Raw genomic sequence first — 21,645 nt, forward strand, 5'->3', positions numbered from 1 at the left:
CTGACCAGGGTCTGGTTTCCCTGTACTGAAAATGCTGACCCCAGAGCCCCAGCACACTGTGGAGAGAGGCCCGTTGACTTCAACAGGCTCTACATCCTGCCTCAAATTAGCTCTCACAGCATAGGAAGAACTAGGAAGAAAATGTGTGAAATTGGGAGTGCCAAGAAAGCAAAGATTTCTTCCCTCTACCAAAATAGAACATTGCTATTCCTCCCGTCCTATCTGCTTCCCATCCCACTCAGCACATATTTTGAGCCAAGTCTTCGAATGGTGTAAATCAACATATCACCATTGAAGTATAAGAAGTCACAGTAATTTACACCAGCAGAAAAAAAAATACCTGGCTGTGATCTAGGGAGATAGATAGATAAATAGATATACACTCAGCGGAGAGCACACATGCGTACGCACATGAACACACACTGAAGGGTGGTGGAGCCAGAAGACGAATGGGAAAACCATTAACAGATTAAAAGCATCTTCTAAGAAACAGTCAAGGGAACTTGCTTTCACTGCTGCATCAAAAAGCTGCCTATCTTCTCCCCATACACTGAATGTTTACTTCCGTTTTAGTCCAGACAGCAGGTCTGCATGTGAAATTAAATTGATAATCAATGAGAGCTGACCTGCTTAATTAATTTGCCACAGAAAGCAAGTGGTAAGGCAGAGGCTGTAAAAGCAGGGGACATGATGTCTAGGCTAGAGGAGGACTGTGAAAGTTTTCCATCTGCATACACATGCAAGCTCCACACCAGCATTTGCAAGTTGCATTTTTGACAAGTTTGGAACCATCACAGGGTGACTGGGGGGGATTGCTGAAGGGACATTAGTTCCAGTGGATATGGGAATTGTGCCATTGGCAGCTTGGAGTGAAGGAGATAAAGGACACAGACAAAAAGTGCCAAGAAGTTGAAAAGGCGGTGAGTCAGGGAGGGGGCAGAAGGTAACCTCTCTCCTGCTCTATTTATTATGCTGCTTGACCACTATGCAATTTCTTGGGGTGCTGCAGAATGTGGCTGAGGGAAGAAGAGGAGAAGGCCAAGGATGGCAGCAGCCCTGCCTTCGTCCATGTGTATGTGTCTTTGGACCCACTAGATTTACTGCAGGATTATGTTACTCCTGTGGAGACAGAGCCCTGGAACAGAGCATGCTAACAGGATTAGGGCTTCAGGATTTAGACAGAGAAGCATGAAGGAGAAAAGTAGGGGAGATTATTTTCCTTGTCAGATACGGAAGGCATAAAATGGGGCATGTTTGATGGTGGGAGGATTCTGGCTCAAGTGGAGGGTGGATAGTTCTGGATTTATTAAATCCAGGAACAAGGAGTTAAAAGAAAAATTATACTTGGCAACACTCAACAAAGCACAGTGTCTGGGCAAGGCACAGTGTGCTGGGCTGGGCTTGCCAGCTTTGTGTCTTTGAGAGGCTCCACTCAGATTTGGGAGTCATCAGGGACACGAGGAGTGGTACTATGTTAGCCTGCAAAGGAGATATCAGGCCCAGAAATACAAAGCTGCAGCCTTGCTAGGAAAGCCAGGGCTGTAATTCTCCCCAGGTACTGCACCAAGGGTGAATGCGCAAGGCTGCCTTTGGCAAAGCCTGATGTCTTTGTCCTGCCTGAAAAAGCAGCAGAAGCAGGCTGGGACCTGGATGTTTCTGGGCAAATCCTCTGCAGCATGATGTCTCTGTGCAGAAACTCTCGTGGCCCTCTGGCTCATTGCACCAGCTTTTCCTGTTTTCCAGATTAAAAAGCCACAGGACTGAAAGCTTTTCTCTCCTTCCTCAGGTGAATAAATACAGGAGACCTGATTAAGAACCAAAAAGACAGAGGAACACTCCTAAGGGAAGGCACAAGGGTCTCCATAGAGTCATCCTCAATATTCACTGCCAGCACCAAAAACCTCTGATGTCCCCAGCTCCAATGTACACCTGAGATACTGCACTTTGCAGCAATTCAATTTCTGTGCAGCTACCTGAAATGCCACCCAGGAAAGCTAACTAACAACAAACACAAAATGATAAAAATGAGTAAGAAATGAAAAATGCACATCAGCTGGATCTTGCTGCCATTTCTCATCCATTGATTTCTACAGATTCTGAAAACAAATGTTTCAGTTGCATTTTACACACAGAGCAATGGAGGCAGTGAGAGCAGCATTCATCATGGTCCCAATCCACTCCAAATGCTGAAATCCATCCGATCCCCAGTCCCTTGCCACACTAGGTGATTCCCATGAGCTCATCTCTGCAGTTACTAAGATGGAGCGGCTCAGACCACACGGGAGCTGGAACCTGAGATGCTACAAAGAAGGAAGCAGATCAGAATGGATAAGAACTTGGTTTTCTGATAAAATCCTCATAGCTGAGTCTGTCCAAAGAAAATGGACAAAAACAAAAGGTCTAATCCTGCCAGGTGCTCTTTTCCTTCCTTGGGTTCAAGAAGAGTTGTTGTTTTCTAAAGACATTTGCAAACCATTAGATAAGATCTCGGCACGAACATCAGGGCAGCTGCCTGGAAGATAACCTCAGAGGCCACGGGCCTGGCCCCAGGTCACAGGAGGTGGACTCAACAGAGAGGGCAAGAGCCAGACCAGCTTTTCCACAGCAGGGTTGGTTTGGCCCTGTCCCCTGGTGGGGGCATGCTGGTGAGTTGTAAGGGGCAAGTATGGGATGGCACATGGTGATGGCCCTCTCCTCCCTGTCTCCCCTCTCAGGGACGCACAGGAAGACAGCGCAGCACCTCTGGCCAGGTTGCTGGGTTAGCCTTCCCCCCTGGTCCTGTGCCTGAGGGAAAGATAGGATCCCACCATCCCCTGGACAGCGGGATATCTGGGCCAGGCTTTGTGGGGAGTGTGCTGCCAGGAAGGGCTAAAGCCTGGCAGGGATGGGGTGGGAAGGGGAGGGAGCGAGTGTGGAGCTCCACTCCTGCCGGCTGCCTTCCCACTGCCTCCCCATCCCAGAAACGTAGCAGTGCTCGGCACGGAAACAGCCCAGCCAGCCCTGTCTGCTGCAAGCACATATTAATCACATTTTCCGCTGCTCCATCCTGCCTTTCCCGTTTCCCTTGCTGCTGAGTGCCAGCAGCTGGGGACTCAAAGGTGAGCCATCACATTTGGCAGGGAAACACCCTGGCCCCACTGTCATCTGAAACACCAGAGTGAGGGGAAGCAGGGGGCAAAAGAGAGGCTATGAGAGCTTCCCATCCTCTGCAGGGAGCATCATCCCCTCCCCACCCCTCCTGCACTTGCTGGTTTTCTCTTGCATTAGCTCCCCGATAAATATGTATGTGAATGTTAGCTGACCCACCTATACATGGCAGAGCATTGCTTTTGGCCCACAGAGCTGGCAGAAATTCAGAGCAGTGCTTGGTATGCCCCATATGCCTATGTGTGCACATGCATATACATCTGTGTGTATGTGCAGATATACATATATATATGTGTCTTTATATACATGTACCTATCTGCATGTTTACAGAGAGCCCCTGTCTGTCCACACCTTCCCCTCCCTCCCTGCTCCTCATGGCACCAAATCAAGCTGCGGCAGACCTGACGAATCCCTTTGGCATGGTGTGCTCCAGCGCTGCAGCCCGGGCTGGCAGAGCTCCGCGCCGGTGCAGGGAGGGAGCTGCACCTTGAGCACAGACATCAGGGAGCTTGCTTCGCACAGGAACCACGGGATTAATGCGGGCACGGAATGGGGGACCGGGCCCCCGGCACCAGGTCTGTGATCAAGTGGCCTCGCCCTGGCCCCCGTGTAGCTCAGCAGCTGGCAGCCAGTTGTTTGGCAGGACAGGAAAGCAGTCACCCGGATGCCAGGGGTAGGCGAGCCACCAAAAAGAAATTACTTATCCTCCAGCCTTGGGAGGTGTCTGCTAAATTAAGACCAGAATGTGGGGACAAACAGAGACTGGAATAGAGAAGTACAAAAGAAGAGGTTTGATTTTTGCACTTTTTTAATGAAAAGAGAAAACAGAGTAGAAAACAGCTGACAGAAATCAAAGGCCAAGTCCCAAAATGGTGGCAATTCAGGTGGTTGTAGGATTGTTTTGGATTGGCACCAACCAGGCTTTAGGGTCTCGCTGGAGCAATGTAAATTGGCTCAGCAGCACTGAAATCAGTCATGCTGTCCTGCTCCACCCTGGCTGAGGATACAGTCTCCAACGCCCAGGACTGCAAGGCAGGGATATTTATTCTCCTCTGCAACTAAAACCACCCTCCAGGCCAGATTCCTGCTCCAGTTAAGACTTGAAAAGGTAAATTTATTGCCAGTGGTTATTTGAACACTGAGCTGTGTATATAGCTCATCTCTGTGCCCAGCATGATGAGTATCTCCTGCCTGAGTCAGCTTTCAGAAATGGTCCCCATGACACCCCAAACCCACCTGGGGTGAGGAGAGATGGCTCCAGTTCACTGAAAGGTCTGCTGCAACCAGTGGGTCCTGGGAGAGCACAGAGGCTCCACACCACTGCACGGGCACTGTGTTAGGACTGTACATGAGTTCTGCCCTGAGCTACTGTCCTGGAGCCAGCCCAGCCAAGATCTGCAGGAGCCCAGCTGAGAACTCCCCTGTGTCATGCTGGGCTGCCCTGTGCCTCCATTTCCTTCTAAAATAGGACTAACACTCCTCACTGGCAAGAGGAGCTTAAATACTCCAAATATTGCAGGTATGAGACCCTGATAGGGACCTCTGCACAGAGAGGACTCATTCTGGGAAGCAGAGGGAATTTGAACCTAAGACACACTTGTGGGGAAGGGGAAATCACACAGCCCGGAAGGGAAGGAAATGTCTGGATGAATCCTGGACAAGGCAGGCTACTGCATTTCATGCCAGCAGCACCCGTGCCAGCAAAGGGAAGGGACAGCTAATTTAACAGAAGTGCTGAGCAATCAAAAATTACTGGGATGTGTGTGGGGGGGCAGGTGTGGGATGCCAGCCACAGAGTTCACACAGACACACTTTGGCACATCAGCAAGGAGGACCTGAACACAGCAGCAGTGCCGGTGGGTGCCACAGAAGAGCAGGGAAACGCTTTCTTGAGGCACCCTTACCCAGGGAACAACCACATGAACAAAGGAATTGACAGAGAAAAACCAGCCCAGAACCATGGCTACCTTAACCCTCCTGCCCATACACCAAAGCTCCCATGCAGACCGCTCCAAGTTTATCTCTCCTGGCCACACACCAGCACTCATTTGGTGTGAAATGGATGAACACCCATATTTACCACCCTCCTTCCTCCTTGCTCCCATCTCTGTGGGTGTCCTAGAAACACTGCAAGAACATGCACAGCTCCCAGGGCTCAATGCACCCTTGCTGACCATGCCTGCTTAGTGCAGATCCCACAGCTCTGGCAGCCTGAATTGTTTCTCATTATTTATTGCTCATTTTGTTCTCTGGGATGGTGCAATTGCCTCTTAGGATTTGTGCCCTTTCATTTCCAGGCCTCAGTAACTCCTGAACTACAGTTTCATGTGGTTTTGTGATTGTTAACCCAGCATGCAGATGGGTCTACGGCCATAAAAGCTCAATGAATCTTACATGGCAAAACACAGGCAGGGAAAACATTTTCTCCTTCATTTACAGTCAAAGAACATACTCCCGCCACCACGAAAGATGCAGCAGCAGCCAGGTTTTCCAAGGAAATCCTCTGCTGTGCAGAGGAGAAAGGACTATTTCTGCTCAGAGCATCATCAGTCTCTTAGCTGTCATCAGAAAAAGGGTCCCTCATGGATTAAACCCTCCGGGCCTGCAAAATCTCTCAGTTCTCTTCCCACTTGTTGGCTGCAAGACTCACCAAGGTGCAGGCAGAAGAGACAAAAAGGACATTACCTTGTGGTTTTTCCCATGTCGGTACATCATCCAGTCCTCCCCATTGGTGCTGACCTCCAGCTTGTAGGTACGGACATAGTAGCCCTTCTGGGTTTCTCTCGAGATGGCACCCTGTGTAGCAATGGCTGTGAGCACAGTCAGGAAGTGGAGGTCCACCTTTCAGGGGGAAAAGGGGACAAGAAAGAGAGTGGTGACCACCTGAGAGTCCAGAGTGGCTAATTAGTTTCTCTCTGTGTCCTTGAAAAATAAAAAGGTGGAAATTCAGCTCACTCTATCTGTGGGTGCACAGTTGAACAACCACAACCCTTCCCAGCGCTGACTTCAGGAGGATAGGACCCCGGGCCAAGAGTAGCTAAGGGTCTTGGTGTCTGTTTATATGGGACCATCACAAAACCTTCTTCCTGCCTCAGACCAAGCAATAGGATCTGCACAGAAGCACATGTCCATTAAAGCAGGACAGAGACTGACTTTTTCCATGTAAAATAAAAGCATGATATCCAATTAGCAAGTGCTGCAGCTCTTGGTTTTCCCTTGCTGGTTTTTTTGGGGTGGTTTTTTTGTTTTGTTTTGTTTTGTTTTACAACATGGGTTGAGAAAGGTCAGCAGAGCTGGCTTAGTAGCCCTGCCATGAATGAAGAATGAGACGTCTGCTAGAGGCAATGACATTCACCACCTCCTGCTCGCAGTGCCCTTTAGCAAGCAGCGTCTCCCGGCGATGTGACACAGCCAGAAGCCGTGTGCGGACACACTGTGGCTCTAACCAGCTCCCAGGGAAAGCCTTTGCTCTGTCAGCCCCCCGCCTGACACCAGCCCGCTCACGCTCCCTGCATCACTGATGAGATAAATATTATTCTAGTTGTTTTTCTATGCACCCCCTGGAGACCTTGGTCCTCGGGCCAGTGGCGGAGTCAGTGGCCCTTGTAAGTGGCAGAGGTCTCTCAGTCTCTGTCAGTCTGATGGAAAGTCCATCAAGGTTTGGGCAGAAAGGAGGGGGCGGGAGAGAGACAGCGGATGGAGTCAGTCCTTGTGCGGGCAGGCTAATGGCAGAGCCAGCCTGCCGCATTTCACCGAGGCACTGCAGCTCCCCCGCTGCTTGCTCCCCATGAGCCACTGAGGCAATAAAAAATTCAACAAGCCTTATGGTCAAGGGTCAGTTTAACAGCGTGACACTCCATTTGGTGGGGGAAGAGGAGAGGGGTCTGGAAGGGTACCTGGAGGTACTCTTTGTTGCTGTCTACATTGGGGGTCCAGCCGTTGTCATCACTGTTGAGCCGGCTCTGCTGAGGGGTCCATCGCCCATCTGAGTAGGTGGAGGAGGCACTGATCTGCATGTTGGAGATCCTGCCAGACTCCATCCCCAGAGGCACATTGCACTGAAAGTCTAGAGCAGACACACACATACAGAGATTGGTTTACAGTCTCAGTACTTCACGCCCAGGTGAAAGGCAGCCCTGAACTAATCTGTCCAGCTAACCCTGAGCAAAGCTGCCTGTCTGGAAACATGAACAGATCTGCACCATCTCGCAGGTTGTGTGTGTGTTCACAGATGGCACTGAAAAATTATAGATAGGGCAGCTTTGTGTTGGCATGGCCCTCTGAACACTAATACAGTCTTTAAGTCAGGGAGATCTTTCTCCCTTTCTCTATCTTCACCTTTGCTCAGTTTTGACACAATTCTGTCCCTTCCCTCCCTCCACCTCCACTAAGATGTTCCAAGTAGTCTTGCCACAAAGTTCCCATCTTCTTGAGGGCTGTAGGTGAAATCTAAGCACTGACAAGGCAAGGAATACAGACAGACACATTAGGAGGGTGCTTACTGTTGCCAGCAGGAACGTTAAGGATTGGAATGGGCAGCTCTAAAGGTTTTGTGTGCATGTGAGAGCAGGAATGCACATGTGTATGTGTCTGTGTATATCTGCATGCACTCTATGATGTATCAGGCCCATTGGGATTAACCAGACAAGATTATGAAAGACACTGCTATGCTTTTCTTTGGCTCTCCTCACTTCTAAGGCTTTAAAGTCACAATTAGCTCAGTTTTATGGCACATTTCATCTATTTTATGGCAGCTGTCCTGTAAAAGCAATAGTAAAGAAAACAGTGATAGAAAATACTGCATGGGTCCAAGTGTGCTGCTCTGTAAAACCACCAAAATTCCTGTGTTTTTAATGTGGCCAAGTCAACCTTGGGTGGAAATAATGGGCCAAGTTAGGCTGTCAGTGCTATTATTAAAGTTTCAATTCACATCACCATAAATGAAAACAGGCCTGGCACTTTAATGAGGGCTCTTGTGCTTGATTTCTCAAGCTTTGTGTTCAACATCTTATTTTCAAATCCAGAACAGAAAAGGGATTAAAGAACAGATCAACTGAGTGTGGCAATAGGTAATGGTGAAGAGCTCATGCTTGTCTGTAACTCTCACAGCCTCAGCAGAACATCCCTTACTCAATCACAGAGTAAGAGGTTGTAACCCTGCTGCCCTGGTGCTGCACAACCCCTACTCTGCTCTGCTCTCTCTCACAGGCTTTCAGCGGCAGGTCAGGGACTCCCTCTCTTCTCTGGGACTGAGGGGTATCCTGAAGGCTTCTTCTCTTGTATCAGAAGTTCACTGCAAACAGAGGTCAAGAACAGTAGCTCTGAGGCAAAAATACCATGGGAAAACACATGGAACCTTTCCTTGCCTGCAAGTGTTATCACAAAGAATCAAAACGCTCTTCATTCTCAAAATACATAGCTTACTTACTCACTCCACATCAATTTACCTCCCTTATTAAGGGTTATAAAACAAAATTTGGCTTGAAATTCTTAGAGCTTTAAGCAATCTTTAATTAGTCAGCCAAGAAATTCCAATTTGTGGTTTGGGACTGTGAATTTCTGGAAAACTAGAGAGAGAGAGAAAGCGCATATTTTCCCCCATGCTTTAAAAAATCTGCTGCACATGCTGGGCTGAAGTCTTCCCCTAAATCCTTTGGGCTGAGCACATACATGAAAAATTCTAACCCAGAAGGTATTGAGAAGACTTCACAGGCAAGTGAAAAGTCAACAAAAGGTCAGAAAGTGAAATTCTTACTGAAATCTTACTTCTATCAGAAACAGAGAACAGATCTAAGTGAAACTGCTGTCTGCACTGCTGGTGGAGAACCAGCCCCTGGACACACTTCTGCCTGCTTCACTCTTGCATATGCCAAATGACAGACAGGAAACACAGGGGACACAACGAAGTCGTACACACACATTTCCAACTTACTTTCTGGGACTTCCTGGTGGATCAAGTAGTACTGAGCAGAGAAACCGTCCTTAGCCACTGCCAGGTCCGTGTGGAAGGTGAGAGAGAGGACGCCGGTGGTTGAGCGGATGTCCGATGGCATCTTAGTCCCACAATACCTGCCTATCAAGGGCCCAACTGCAAAAGAAAGAGCAGCGAAGGTAATGCCTGCTTTTCCACCAGCCTCCTGGGTCACCAGCACATTGCTGATCAGAATAAAAAAGATAGGCTTTGGGGATGGGCTGTTTTTTATATCCATTGGCCTGGTGCCATGCAGTGCAGAAATATTCACTGCAGCAGGCATTGCTCTGCAGTTGCTGGGAAGTGCTCTAGAATGCCCCGTTTCTCAGCTTTGCTATAAGGTAGTGAGGTCCTCCCATCATTGCATGAGTGCACTGCCCTTCCCTGAGAGAGAACTGCTGGTGTTTGGAGTGTCCCATGGGGCTTTTCAGACCAGTGGTTACAACAGAGCCGGTAGTTTGTGGTTTAATGAATGCAGCCTCCTGCAGGCACGCTGTCCCCAAGCCGGGCACAGAGAGCCCTGATAGCAGGTTGCAGGCTGCAGCCACCCTTGGGGTTAGGCACCCTTGGTGCTCAGACACAGACTCCACAGTTTTGGGGCTTTGTGAGACACCAGGAAGGGCCAAGGAAGGCAGTGCAGCACCCCATGGCTTACCCTGAGGGATGCCATCCCAGATGTCTAGCCAGTCATACTTGCAGTCTCCTTCCCCCGACTGCAGTGGATCATGCTCGAGGTCAAAAAGCAGAAAGTGGAGGAGGATTTCTGTCTTTGGCTTGGCTATGATGGTGAAGACGCAGTCCAGGTTGTGTGGATACTTGTCAGGGAAACCAGGAGACTCAATAGTGCCGTTGGAGGCAGTGAAGTTTCTGGAGCAGTCCTCGGAGCCTGTAGCAGTAGGAAAACACCAGAGCCTTAGCAACGACAAAGCTTAACACCAACAACTTGACACTGTGGAAACCCCATTCTGAGTTTAGTAGGGTTGTGTATTCACTTCTGGAAATGTCCTGCAGCTCAAGAGCTGTGGGAATTACGGCAAGAAGTGAGAAGGTGATTTTCAAAGCTTTCCACAGGTGGAGAGACAAGGTCCATGAGGTCACTGTAGTGAACAACATGGTTTGAAATTCCTTAGACGGCTTTGCAGACATAATCTGTACATCACTGCTGACAATTACCTCAAAACCAGGGATAGAAGAGCGATCCTATCCAAAGCCATTGCTGTGATGTGGCAGGCCAGCAGCCTGCCACATCCCTCACACTGGTGGTGGTGGACAGGGAGGCCACACCAAGCTGGCCTGTCTTCCCCAGCTGGCCCTTTCCACTCTAAGCTGTCCCCCAAACACTGACCTGGCAGACCTGTGTGCTGCTCTGGAGCCTGCAGAGAGGCCAGCCAGCACGCAGGGAGCTGCCATCCACAGCACTCAAGACACTGCTGCTACCTGCAGCCACAGCAGCCCCAGGTCTGACAGAGGGGCCCTGTTTGGGGAAGCAGCTGCCTAGGATGGGGCAGAAGGGCAGAGAGGAGTAATGGGCAGGCAAACTCCTGCCTTCCAGCACAGATATCTGTGCCTCAGTTTCCTTTTGAGAAAATCTGGAAGCACAAATATTTACACAGTGAAAGGGTCTGTGGGAGGGTGCCAATGTCTCCACTGTTTGCTGCAAACCCTTGGGAAGCACACAGTTAGCCTGCAGCACCCACCCCCTGAGACCCACACAAGGGACAGGGCCAGCTCCAGCATACATCTCCACAACGTGGCCACATTAAGAGTGGGGATAACAGAGGCTGTGGCAGGGGGGTCTCTGCTGAGAGCAGGAACAGAGCCCTCTTTTTCAACAGAATGAGCCATCCACACCAGAAATGCAAGTTATTTCTATCCTTAAGGAAGACCTTTGCGTGGTGGGGAGGACAGACAATGTTGCCTCTTATTTATTGCTGACCTCAGCACTGGCCTCGGCTGCAGCCGGGCCAGCTCGGTGCCCCCTCTCATACAGCCAAGGTGCCTCGGGTGGTTGGGGAAAGGGGAATTTGTGTCATATTCATACCACGGTGACTTTGAAACCCTTGCCAGGACAATAGGCAACAGAAATCTGCAGCCTGGAGCTATCAGAGGAGAAAGGGGGTGTTAGAGAGGCTGCTGGGCACTGCTGCAATCCGGCATTCGCAAAGGTTTCTGCTTCACTTTTACTGGGACACTCGCCTTCTCCTCTAGAAACCCTTCTGCGCCGGCTCTTCCAGGCAGCATGAGCCCTCCCAGGACTAATGGGAGACTTGTTATTCAATTCAGCATTAACCTATGGAGTCAGGCCAGCAGCCCGTAGTAATAGCAGGATCTTGCACTGCATTATGCAGTGCCTGGCTGGAGAGCTACTCAGGAGAGGCTCTTAATTGACTACCTAATGAACAGCCAGCTTTTCTGGTGTGAACCTGTGGGGTAAAATGCAGAGGCAAAAAAAAAAAAAAAAAAACAGAAAAAAGGATTTAAAGGTGGCCAGCGGGAGAACCAAACAAGCACAAGCTTTCAGGTTAGAGGAAAGGGGAAAAAAAAAAAAAAAAAAAGGCCAAACACAAATCACAGCATAATGCCATGAACAGGGATAAGGGTGTATTCTGTTCCAAACAACCTGAAAGACGAACAGATAAGTAAATACCACAAACTCTGAGTTAGGGAGAAAATCAAAGGCTAAACCCAGAGTCAAGGACTGTCCTCTAGAGACAGCAAGGTGTAACTATGTCACCACATTAGACAACAGTTTCCTCATGTGGAGCTCTTATCACATTTGGCATCCTTGTCTACATTTTGGCTAATGACAGCAAACACAATGATCAGCTTTTTATAAGGAAGCCGCAGATAATCAACGGGAGTCATGCTGGCTTCGGCAGCACAGGCCAGCCTGAGAGGAGACTTTGATGCCCAGCGCTGGGGAGCTCAGGCTGGCCCTGCCAAACTGACTCACAAAGGGAGCAGCAGGGAGGCTGCACCAGCCCGGGCAGGCGGCTCTTGTCAGCCCAGACTGCTGACTGATACCCATCAGGGGATTCAAAGACTGGTATGTGGTTGTTTGTATGCAGATTGCTCCTCTCCCACACAGTGATAAGGGAAATTTAGCACAGGTTGGGGAAATAAATGCTCCATTGAAAAGAGTTGGTTTTTTAGGTCACCTTTAAGACAGAAGCAATCTGCAGCCACTACTGCCTTTACTGATGTGGACAATGACAATCTGATGACCTTTAAAGCTGGTGACACCCTTGCTGGTTACCCTGACAGCTCAGAGGGACACTTGGCCCATGCCTGCCTGTCTGCCTGCCAGCAGAAGGCAGGGCTTGTTTGCACTGCAGGACCCTGCAGCCAGCACTGCCCTCTCTGGAGCCCTAGCAGGGACCGGGCTGGGCAGATGTGGGCTGGGAGTGCTCCCTGATCACGGGCTCATCCACACTCCTGTGCCAAAACCTGCCTTGCCAGGCTTGATTTTGTGGGCTGTGACTGTATCTAGAGAGGATGGCTATCTGCAGGGGTGGGGGTGGCGAAAGCAGCCCCAGCAGCACTCCAGACCTGAGGGCAGTACTGTGAGGACTTACACTGAGGAACACAAACTCAGCTCCAACCTCCATCCTGCTCTCCTCCAGATCACCCCTTCATTCCTCTTCCTCCCTCCCTATAACAACTTCTCCTTTCCTCATAAATTTGGTCCCTAACTGGCCCCCAACCGGATCGATGGGTTCCTGCCTGCCATCCCTTCCCACAGCGTGGCTGGGCCACCTCAGCCAGCCGGACCACTCCACATTGCCTCATGCCCCGAGTCAGGGCATGGACCCAGTGTGAGGTCAGGCACAGCCCAGCACAGTCTGCTGGGCTCACAGGAGGTCTGAGAAGGGGGAGAGAGGCAAGGGGGGCTGAGCTGAGTCTTCCCCCACCTGTATTCTTTGCCATCCTCTGTGATGGCAACTGGTCTTAGCAAACCTCAATATCTGGCTGAATCACTAAACTTTCAGGACTAAGCTGCATCCTAACCATAAACTAACAGTGGTGGTGAGCTGGCTGCACAACAGCTCAATAGCCAGTAATGCAGTCCAGGCAACCGCCAGCAACAGCACTTTCCTCATCCATCTGAACCTTCACATGTGTCCTGTCCTCATTGATTCACAATTAATTTAGGGGGTCTCATTCTCTTGCAGCAGTCTCCACATTCACATCTACCCATGGTGAGGCTGTGGCTGTCTGAGCACCCCTGCCTGCTGCACAGCTGGCCCAGGGCCCCTGGGCACTGCTGCCTGTGCTCCCCATCTTTTCTTGAGAGAGGCTGGATAAACAACCTTTTTGGTTCTTCCCACGGCACGGACTTTGTTTTTGGTGCTGGATGCAATGACTGAAAGCCACATGTGCTGTCTTTCAATACATCACCAAAGGAATGAGGGTGCAGGGCAGGTGCCTGCATACCCACACAAAACACTCTCCTGTTCCCTCAGCATGCAGGCACACCTATCTCAAATGCACACAGAGAAGGGGCTCTTTTTTCAAGCCTCTTTCTTCCCAGGCAAAATTCTGGCAAATATTTAGACAGAAACACTGTTAAATGGGCTTTGAGCAGATTTTTCTTTCCTTGATAATAGTTCAGTATTAAACAGAATTATGAGCAGTTCCTCTCATATGAGCCTGGAAAGGTGCTGCCTCGGACTTTGACAGCATTGCTGACAGCAGTCACTTGAAAACTAGAGCTCCCCAGTTACAAACCTCACATCCATGGAGAGAAAACACAGCATCACTGATCAACCCTGAATCACAACTCCACAGGAGGGGGAGCTCCATCCACTTCTAACAGAGGGACAATCCCCTCTGCGCCCTAACGAGCTCTACACATGCCAGGGAGTAAAGATATATGCTTCTAATCCTCAAATCAAGAGAGCATTTAAGGAGGAACCCTGCTTTAATTGCCACATCGTGATCCAAAAATGCACTGTAATGTGCCACTAACATCTGTAACTTCTTGTAAATGTGATGCACAGACTTGCTTAAATAAAAAAAAAAAAAAAAGAAAAAAAAAAGTCAGTTATCTCTGGAAAATATGCTAGAAATCACATTGAAAAGGTGGTCAAAGCATCTCAAGATGAAGATAATTGTGTCAAACAGTCTGGGAGACAGGCACTGACTCAGACACTCACCTGTCTTGTAGATCTCATAGCGCAGAGAGAAGCCAGCACCTTGCCGTGCGTAGTCTGAGGTGAACTTGATATAGAGAGAGGGGCCAGAAGAGATGATGGTGGGGGGGGCAATGTTCCCACAGTGCTTGCCCAGCAGGTCTGCCGCTTCACTGTCCCCATCGCGGATCTCGATGTAGTCGTACCTGCAGAGGCAGGTGAAATGGAAAGGAAACCATCTGTCAGGGAGATGCCTCAGTATGCCAGGTACAAACAAAAACCACTCTTGGTATCTGCATATTTCACAGAATGTCTTCCAGACCGGTACCTGGGACTCTCTTATTCACACCACACCACAAACCCCAAAACATGTTTTGTCTTTTGTCTGACTAAGTTTATATCCTTTCCTCTGCTGCCATTCACATCACTAATTTATTACACATAAATCCACTTCACCTTCACAGCCAACATGCAAAATTTAGGACACACTTTACCTCCATTTCCACAAAACTCCTTTGGCATGGGAGAAGCTCAGATACAGCTCTCCTCCCCATACCTCTCTTCTGCAGTGCCATTGTGCAGTTTGGCAGAGCTCACTTTATTCCAGTATCCACGTGGGACTTGGCCAGGCACGTACCAAGTGTGATACTGTCAGTGTTCAGTCCATGTGAGCAGGTAGCTATTTTGTGCATTGACACCACACTGGTCCTTTAGCAAGCATGGTAAGTACACTCACTTAGCACTTGGACATTAATATTAGTCCTCTCCTATTAAGTGCTAATGAAGATTTTGTGTGGATGAGAAGTTCTGTGTAAGAGCTGGGTACCCACACTTGCTGTTGCTGATCTTGTACACCCTGTAACCTGCCTTTGCTAAACCCTACCTGAAGATGTTCCACCTGCCCACTGGCCCGGGTGTCTGACTGGTCTGGGGGAGGAATGTGATGGGGTAGAAGAATTGCCTCCTGGTGCAGAGACAAAAGCTTGTTGCAAAGCTTGGCTGGAAGGTGAAACTGCCACACATCCCTTCATATTTTCTAGGCCATGAGTAGGCAAGGTAGTAGTATCAGGCTCTGCGTGCTGTGAAGAAACAAACAGCTTTTACATGTACATCTTGTTCTTCAGCTGCTTTCTAACACCCACGTTCTCCCGCCCCTCTCCTCTCTGGCCAGCACGCTGCTATTTACAGAAACTGACCGTCTCTCTAGGACTGTTTATTTGCTTTGTATCAACCTGTTTGAACAACATGCTACAGCTCTCCTCACAGGGCCAGGGAGGAAAAAAGCATTTCCAGGCTGCCAGGAATCTGCCTTTCTTCTTTGTCACAAGATCTTCTGTTTGGGAATGAAGAGTTGAAAGGAGAAGTAGCTTGCTGGATACAGAATGATCCTCATGTGACTCATTCCTGCTCTGCAAAGCACATATCGGCGAGCAACAACCTCAAAACAAACTTACAGGGACTTAGTGTGCTCCTCCACAAAGAAAGATGGCCCAGACGGCTTCGGTTTCACTCCTTTCTGGGACTAAATCAGGCTGAAAGCCAGAAGCAAAATGCCTGCAGATAAAGTCCTGTCTATGCTGGACCGAGCACTCAACTAGCTGCAATCACCCAGCCTTTAACTTCATTACAGACTCAACTGGCTTGGCCAAGGTCTTGAGAAATGGCCCTCAAAGAAGAAGAGCATTTGGCTTAGCTGGTCTGTGGACACACAGCAATGCAAATGAAGATCTGCTCCCCCTGCTCTCTCCTCCTCAGCTCTGCCTAGCCCCGATCACCTTGTGACCCCTTATTACCCTGACACCAGTCAGCAGCACCCTGCGTGACCCCACTAATGTCCATCATGTGTGGCTTCATCCTACCATCTCTCTGGGGAGGAGGAACATAGAAGGCAGTGTTAGTGCTTCTTCTAAGTAGAAATTTTTCCTGCTTGTTTGTCTATTTGTTTAAAGTAGTACTGTGCAAACAGCGGGGACATTTTGTTCTCTAAATAACTACTTGCTTTCAGCGTGCTTGCAGCCCTTCCACATCTGAAGTGCACATCTGTGCCGCAGAACTACTGGCTACCACTGAAATTGTGAGTATGTGGCAAAAAATTAATTTGGCAAAGACATGAATGTTGGCAAAACACAGTTAATGGAGTGGACTGTAAAAGCTGCCATTTTCATGCGCAGGCAGAGGTTAGCTGCATCCCAGGGAATCACATCTGTCTGTGTCCTCGTGGGGTTGTACCTCGCCAACACACTACACGGCTTCAGCTACTTAACTGCAATGATCCTGCTGCTGTAGCCAGCACACCAAATATCCTAATGCTGTCCACATAGCTCCTCAAGCCACACAGTTCTGTAGGAGCCTTGGAATTTCAAAAGCAAGTCCTGGACCAAAAAATTTTTGCTTATTGAATGGGTGACAGACTTCCAATAATACATACAATTAGGGAATATTGCAATCTGCTCATGGGCAATCTGCAAATGGAAAATTAAAAGAATGAATCTAGTAAGTAAATCATCAGGAAGTATTTGCCTTTTTAAATTAAGCCCTATTTGGCTTCATTCAAGCATCTAACTTAGCTTTCTCATACTGGAGCTAATCCTTATAAATCAAATGTTAAAAACAACAGAAAAAAAGCCCTTAAGAGAAGGTCAGGAAATCATTTTTTGCCAAATGTAAAATTAATATAAATGTGTAAGAGTTTCTTCCCTAGTTAAAAAATCTTGGCCCAAGTCCTCTGCTCTGTATGAGGCAAAATTTTTTTCTTGGGGTCACATAAACAGAGTGTGATTTGGGGAAGTATTACACTTGGGAGATAGCACCTGCCCAGATAAGCAGGACCCCCTACTTCCTCTGCATCCCAGCAATTAAGCTTTAGGCTTTCAAAACAGAACACCAAAGACATCCAATCAAAACTGTTAAACTTTCAAACTTCAGCAAGAATGCCAGCTAATCCCCACCGCAGATTCTTTTGGGACCATGCGCGTCAGTCATGTCCATGCTTTGGCCCTCAAACAAACAACCTGATAAACCCCATTCTCCTCATTCTGGGTCACTGGACACATTACAATCCAGTCTGGCCAAATCTTTGCTCCTGTTAAGGTTAAGCATGGTTTCTAGGCTTTCTTCTTCCCCTGAGTAAAAAGAAGGAAAACTGGAAGGAAGAAAACCCAACCATGCTTTCTACTCTAACCATTTCATTTTCAGGTGACTATGGCTTAGGGCACAGGACACATTTATGCTGCAATGGTGTTCAAACTGCCTCATACAGTGCCCAGCAATTTGCATTTCACTCGTATAACCCTTGCATTGTTCCAGTCAACATGCACCAACATTCTTGTGGGCTGACCTCTCTGGCATTACCTCCACTGGGAAAGCTGCCATCTCCAAGCACATTTCATGGCCACTTCTCCCCACCTAGGCATTGCTCCAAGGAGCCAAGCATAAACATGTGAGGGCAGGGTGCAACCTCTGTAACCCACAAGTATAACCGACTGATTTGCCAGCTCTTCTTTTGCCGGGAAGGTGACCACAGTTGGCTGCTCCTCCAGTGGCACAATGGTAAGATATTCTGAGCTGCCACTTGAGTGAGAAGGCCAGTGAGCTGGCTTGAAACCACCTCAAGCAGCTTTTCACCAGGGAGTTTTGAGGCTAGGAGGCAATGCTTAAGTGCTTTTAACTGCCCAGGCAATGGAGGCTGAGAAAGAAGGGAAATACAAGGCTTAGAAGCTCTTCTTGAAGCTGTTTAACAGAATTAAACAAAAAATGTATGATGCTTACAAATATTGCTGCATTTTTATCACAGATTTTTTTAGCAGAAAGTGCTTTGCTGATGTTAAGCTTCTATAAACTAATTATAAAGCACTTCTACAGCCTGTATTATTCATGCTTGTTTGCTTACTTTTTCCTCCAGTCAACCTCTCTGCTTCCCAGGCTTTCCTTCCTATTTTTCCTACGTCACTTTGCTGCTGGCTCCCCAAATGAGGTGCAACAAAGGCAAACAACCCCCAGCTGTAGTGATTATGAGAAGACCTCCAGCTTCTCAGTCCTTTTCTGTTGTGAAATAGCTAATCTGCTCCCTGACCATTTAGCAGTGCTCCGTGATCCCCTGGGGACAGGACAGACCTCCCAGGTGCTCACCCAGGCACTGCTGAGCTCCAGAAATGCCACAATCTATGTGGGGAGCAGCACCAGAAAGCCTGTGACATTCCTCTGGGTGCTCCTCCCCAGAGGACACACAACACAAACAGTTTAGTGACCCAGACTGCTGAACACAAAATCAACAACCCTGCTGACCTCCATGCCCAGGTCCCAAGAGATACTGAGTCCTTCCCCCCTGAAACATGCTTCAAGGGCATTACAGGGACAGAGATCATGATGGGGAGAAACATGAGGAACAAATTATTCATATGTTCTCAGCCATACCGTGAGTCCTCTGAATACATAAATTTGTGCAAGCCTTGCTTCAAAGCCTAAGGAGGACTGGCCAAGCTCTGACCCAGCTGGCAGCTTTCTCCATCTCTCTCTAGAGCTATGATTTGAAGTAGGGGAGGGCTTGCATTCAGCAAAGCCCAGTTTCCAGTGCTTACGAGGATTGGAGAGTGAGGCAAGGCTCTAACCTGAACTTCCCCAATGTTTAATTTGGAGCTATTATTTATAGGCGTTTCCATGGGGCTCATGACTGCAGCTGGCAAACAGTAATGATGGGATTCTCACGAGACCCTGGGAGGTAGGAAGGCAGAGAGGAGCAGAATCTGCCCCAAGGTCACACAGGAAGTTTGAGGCACAGCCAAGAATAGAAACCAGTCTTGACTGGGGAGATTATATTATATTGGAGAAATCTGGCCTAGATAGACAGGGAGACAGATAGGTACAGACTGCATGCCAACAGCCCTAAATTTGGGAATGCCCAGGGCTGACCTGAGCCTTCGAGACCTCTGATCTGTTTGAACCATGTGTCACTGTGTCTTGAATGACTGCTGAGGAAGAGAAACTGCAATTCCAGTGAAATTCAGCAGGTGTTCATATTCTGCAGGAAGCTGGGGAAGGCCTGTGCTTAGCCACAATGGCAGCTAGTTAATGCAATTGTTCCCCCTTTAAAAATGTGATGCGAGGTTTATTTCTCAGAAATAGTTATAAAAAGCATAAGGTTTTTTGAACATCCTCTAAGAACAGGCAGTTTCTTAGAAATTAAATAGCAGTTGCAGCATGGAGATAGTTAAGAAATGGCGAGCCAGCATCTCTGTGCTTGTTGTGCAATCAAGAGGTGGATAGAATTAATGTCCATTACATGCTAGCTGGCTTAGTTGATTTTTCTGTGTCACCGCCCATCTTCATGCTCTTTTGTATGCCACCTTCCAACCAAATCCTTATTTCATGGGTGGTTACATTGCAAAAGACAAAAAAAACTTTTCTGTGATGTTTACACAATCTTGAGCAACTGCAGGACATACCCTTCAGAGGTTAAATTGTTCCAGAAGCTACCGAGGACTTTTAAATGATTTTTTTTTACAGCCTTGATAGCAGAGGCGAGCACCGCTGTTGTCTGATGAAACAAGAGCAATGAAGTTTGATCTTAGCTGCCAGCCCTTAATCAGGGTAATTAATTATAAATACAGCAGATGAATTGGATTCTCCTTTGACTTGAACTGGTTTTACACATGTGTAACTCATCATTTTAAGGGTAATCACTCCTAATTTATCCTGGTGTGAGAAGAGAATCAGTCCTCATAGACACAGGCCCTGATGTGGATTTGTGCACAGAACTAAAAAGCCTGTACCACATCTAGGTTTAGCCAACTAAATGTCCTCTGCTCTCAGTGAAAGCAGATTTCTCACACGCAGCTTGGGATGGGATTAATTGTTCTTCTGCACTGACAACAGAAGTACTTTAAATCACTCTTACTGACTAGATCTGGGCTTTGAGTGTCTGAACAATGCAGAGATGAATCTGATCTCAGTCTCGACCTTTTGTGGCCATTTTTGCCTATGCTGAGGCAAAAGATGCTCACAGAGCTTGCCCTTGTTTTGCCCTTATGGAAATAACTGACTCTGGCAACAACAGAGAGAAATGTGCTATAATTGCTCTGAACCTGAAGGGATTTCACTGGATTTCAGTGACTAAAATGACAAAAATCCAATGGCAGCAGAGGGAGAGCTAGGCTGATGTGGGGGGAATGGGGGGTGATGGCACAGGCAAAACTGCTTAGGATTTCTGGGAAGTTAGTTTTGAATTTGTTGTCTCCAATTACATCTTGTGTAATCACAGTATTGTGGGGGTTTGTAATCATTCTATTGTGCTTTGGATTATTTTCTTATCTCCTCAAAAAAACTGACCAGAATTTCTGAGAAATGAAAAAAATCCAGTTATACAGGTAAAGGGAAAGAAAAAAAAAAACAAAAAAGAAAAAAAAAAAGGAAAGAGAAAAAAAGAAAAGAAAAATAGAGAAGGAGAAAGAACAACTCTAATAGATTTGAAAACTTCTTCAAAAATGCCTTGAAGACGAAAGTTGGAAACTATAAAGAGCTTCTATTTCTACTCTGGATTGTTGTTTTCACCCCCTTACAAGCACTGTTGATGGGAAAGGCTTTCAGCAGTTACTGCTAACTTATGTGGGAGTGGGGGGAGGGAAAAAGGTACCCAAAATACTTCGTGCAAAGGGAGGAATAAAACATAACTGCAAAGTGCTCCTGAGGCAAGTTCTGCTTCAGGAGGGAATTTCAGCTCCTAGCATGCTGCTGCCCTCCCCTGAGACAGGAGAGCAAGGGCTCTGCCGTTCATCCATCCCCAGGCTGCTTCCCTCAAGCTGTGTTTGCCAGATCGCTGCGGAAAGGCGCGCTGGAGTGGAGAAGTGCTCTCATCTGGGGCATGTCTGGAAAACCAACCGCTATATAAGAAAAGAGATGTGCTAATGTGCACTTCGGGGGTTTTATGCAGGCTGTTGTTCAGGAGTTACACATGCCTGTTTAATTTTATTTCTGTCTCTAAAACCATCTCTATAAATTTCTCACTCTTCTATTTTTAGCTATGGGGGTCTTTTGTTGCAAGATGTCTTTGGTGTTCATTGGTGGGGGGAGAATCATGGTGAAATCAGGAATAAAATATATAAAGCATGATCAGAATAAGCCCTCTTTTCCATGGCATTCTGCCTTCTGTTGCTGCTCTGAGGGAACTGAAGCAACTCACAACCCTTTCATACCCCAAAACGCAGGACACTTGAGAAAATGCATTTGCACTTTTCTCCTTCTGCTACAATCCATCTGTGGAAAAAATTAGACTTTGGTTTCTATGTCATTTTACTGTCACCACTCACAGGCACTTGATCACTAACAGAAAGAAAAAAAATAAATATAATAAAACATAACAACCACAAAAAGAAAATTTACTGCCGAAAAGCAGCAGAGCAG

At 47.8% G+C, this 21,645-nt stretch overlaps 1 protein-coding gene across 6 annotated transcripts in view; it reads right to left on the reverse strand.

The window, feature by feature from the left end:
• The window catches only part of NRP2 (neuropilin 2), an 89,016-nt gene that overhangs the window by 46,012 nt on the left and 21,359 nt on the right, over positions 1–21,645 (reverse strand). For all 6 annotated transcript variants that reach the window (XM_015635151.1, XM_015635149.1, XM_015635150.1 and 3 more), the window contains exons 3-7: positions 14,275–14,456; positions 9,774–10,004; positions 9,080–9,235; positions 7,044–7,213; positions 5,833–5,988 (exon numbers count right to left, since the gene is read on the reverse strand). In XM_015635151.1, coding sequence (XP_015490637.1) covers positions 5,833–5,988; positions 7,044–7,213; positions 9,080–9,235; positions 9,774–10,004; positions 14,275–14,456 — 895 coding nt within the window. The remainder of the gene's footprint in view (positions 1–5,832; positions 5,989–7,043; positions 7,214–9,079; positions 9,236–9,773; positions 10,005–14,274; positions 14,457–21,645) is intronic.

This window comes from Parus major, chromosome 7, assembly GCF_001522545.3.
Source record: "Parus major isolate Abel chromosome 7, Parus_major1.1, whole genome shotgun sequence".
Lineage (NCBI taxonomy): Eukaryota > Metazoa > Chordata > Aves > Passeriformes > Paridae > Parus > Parus major.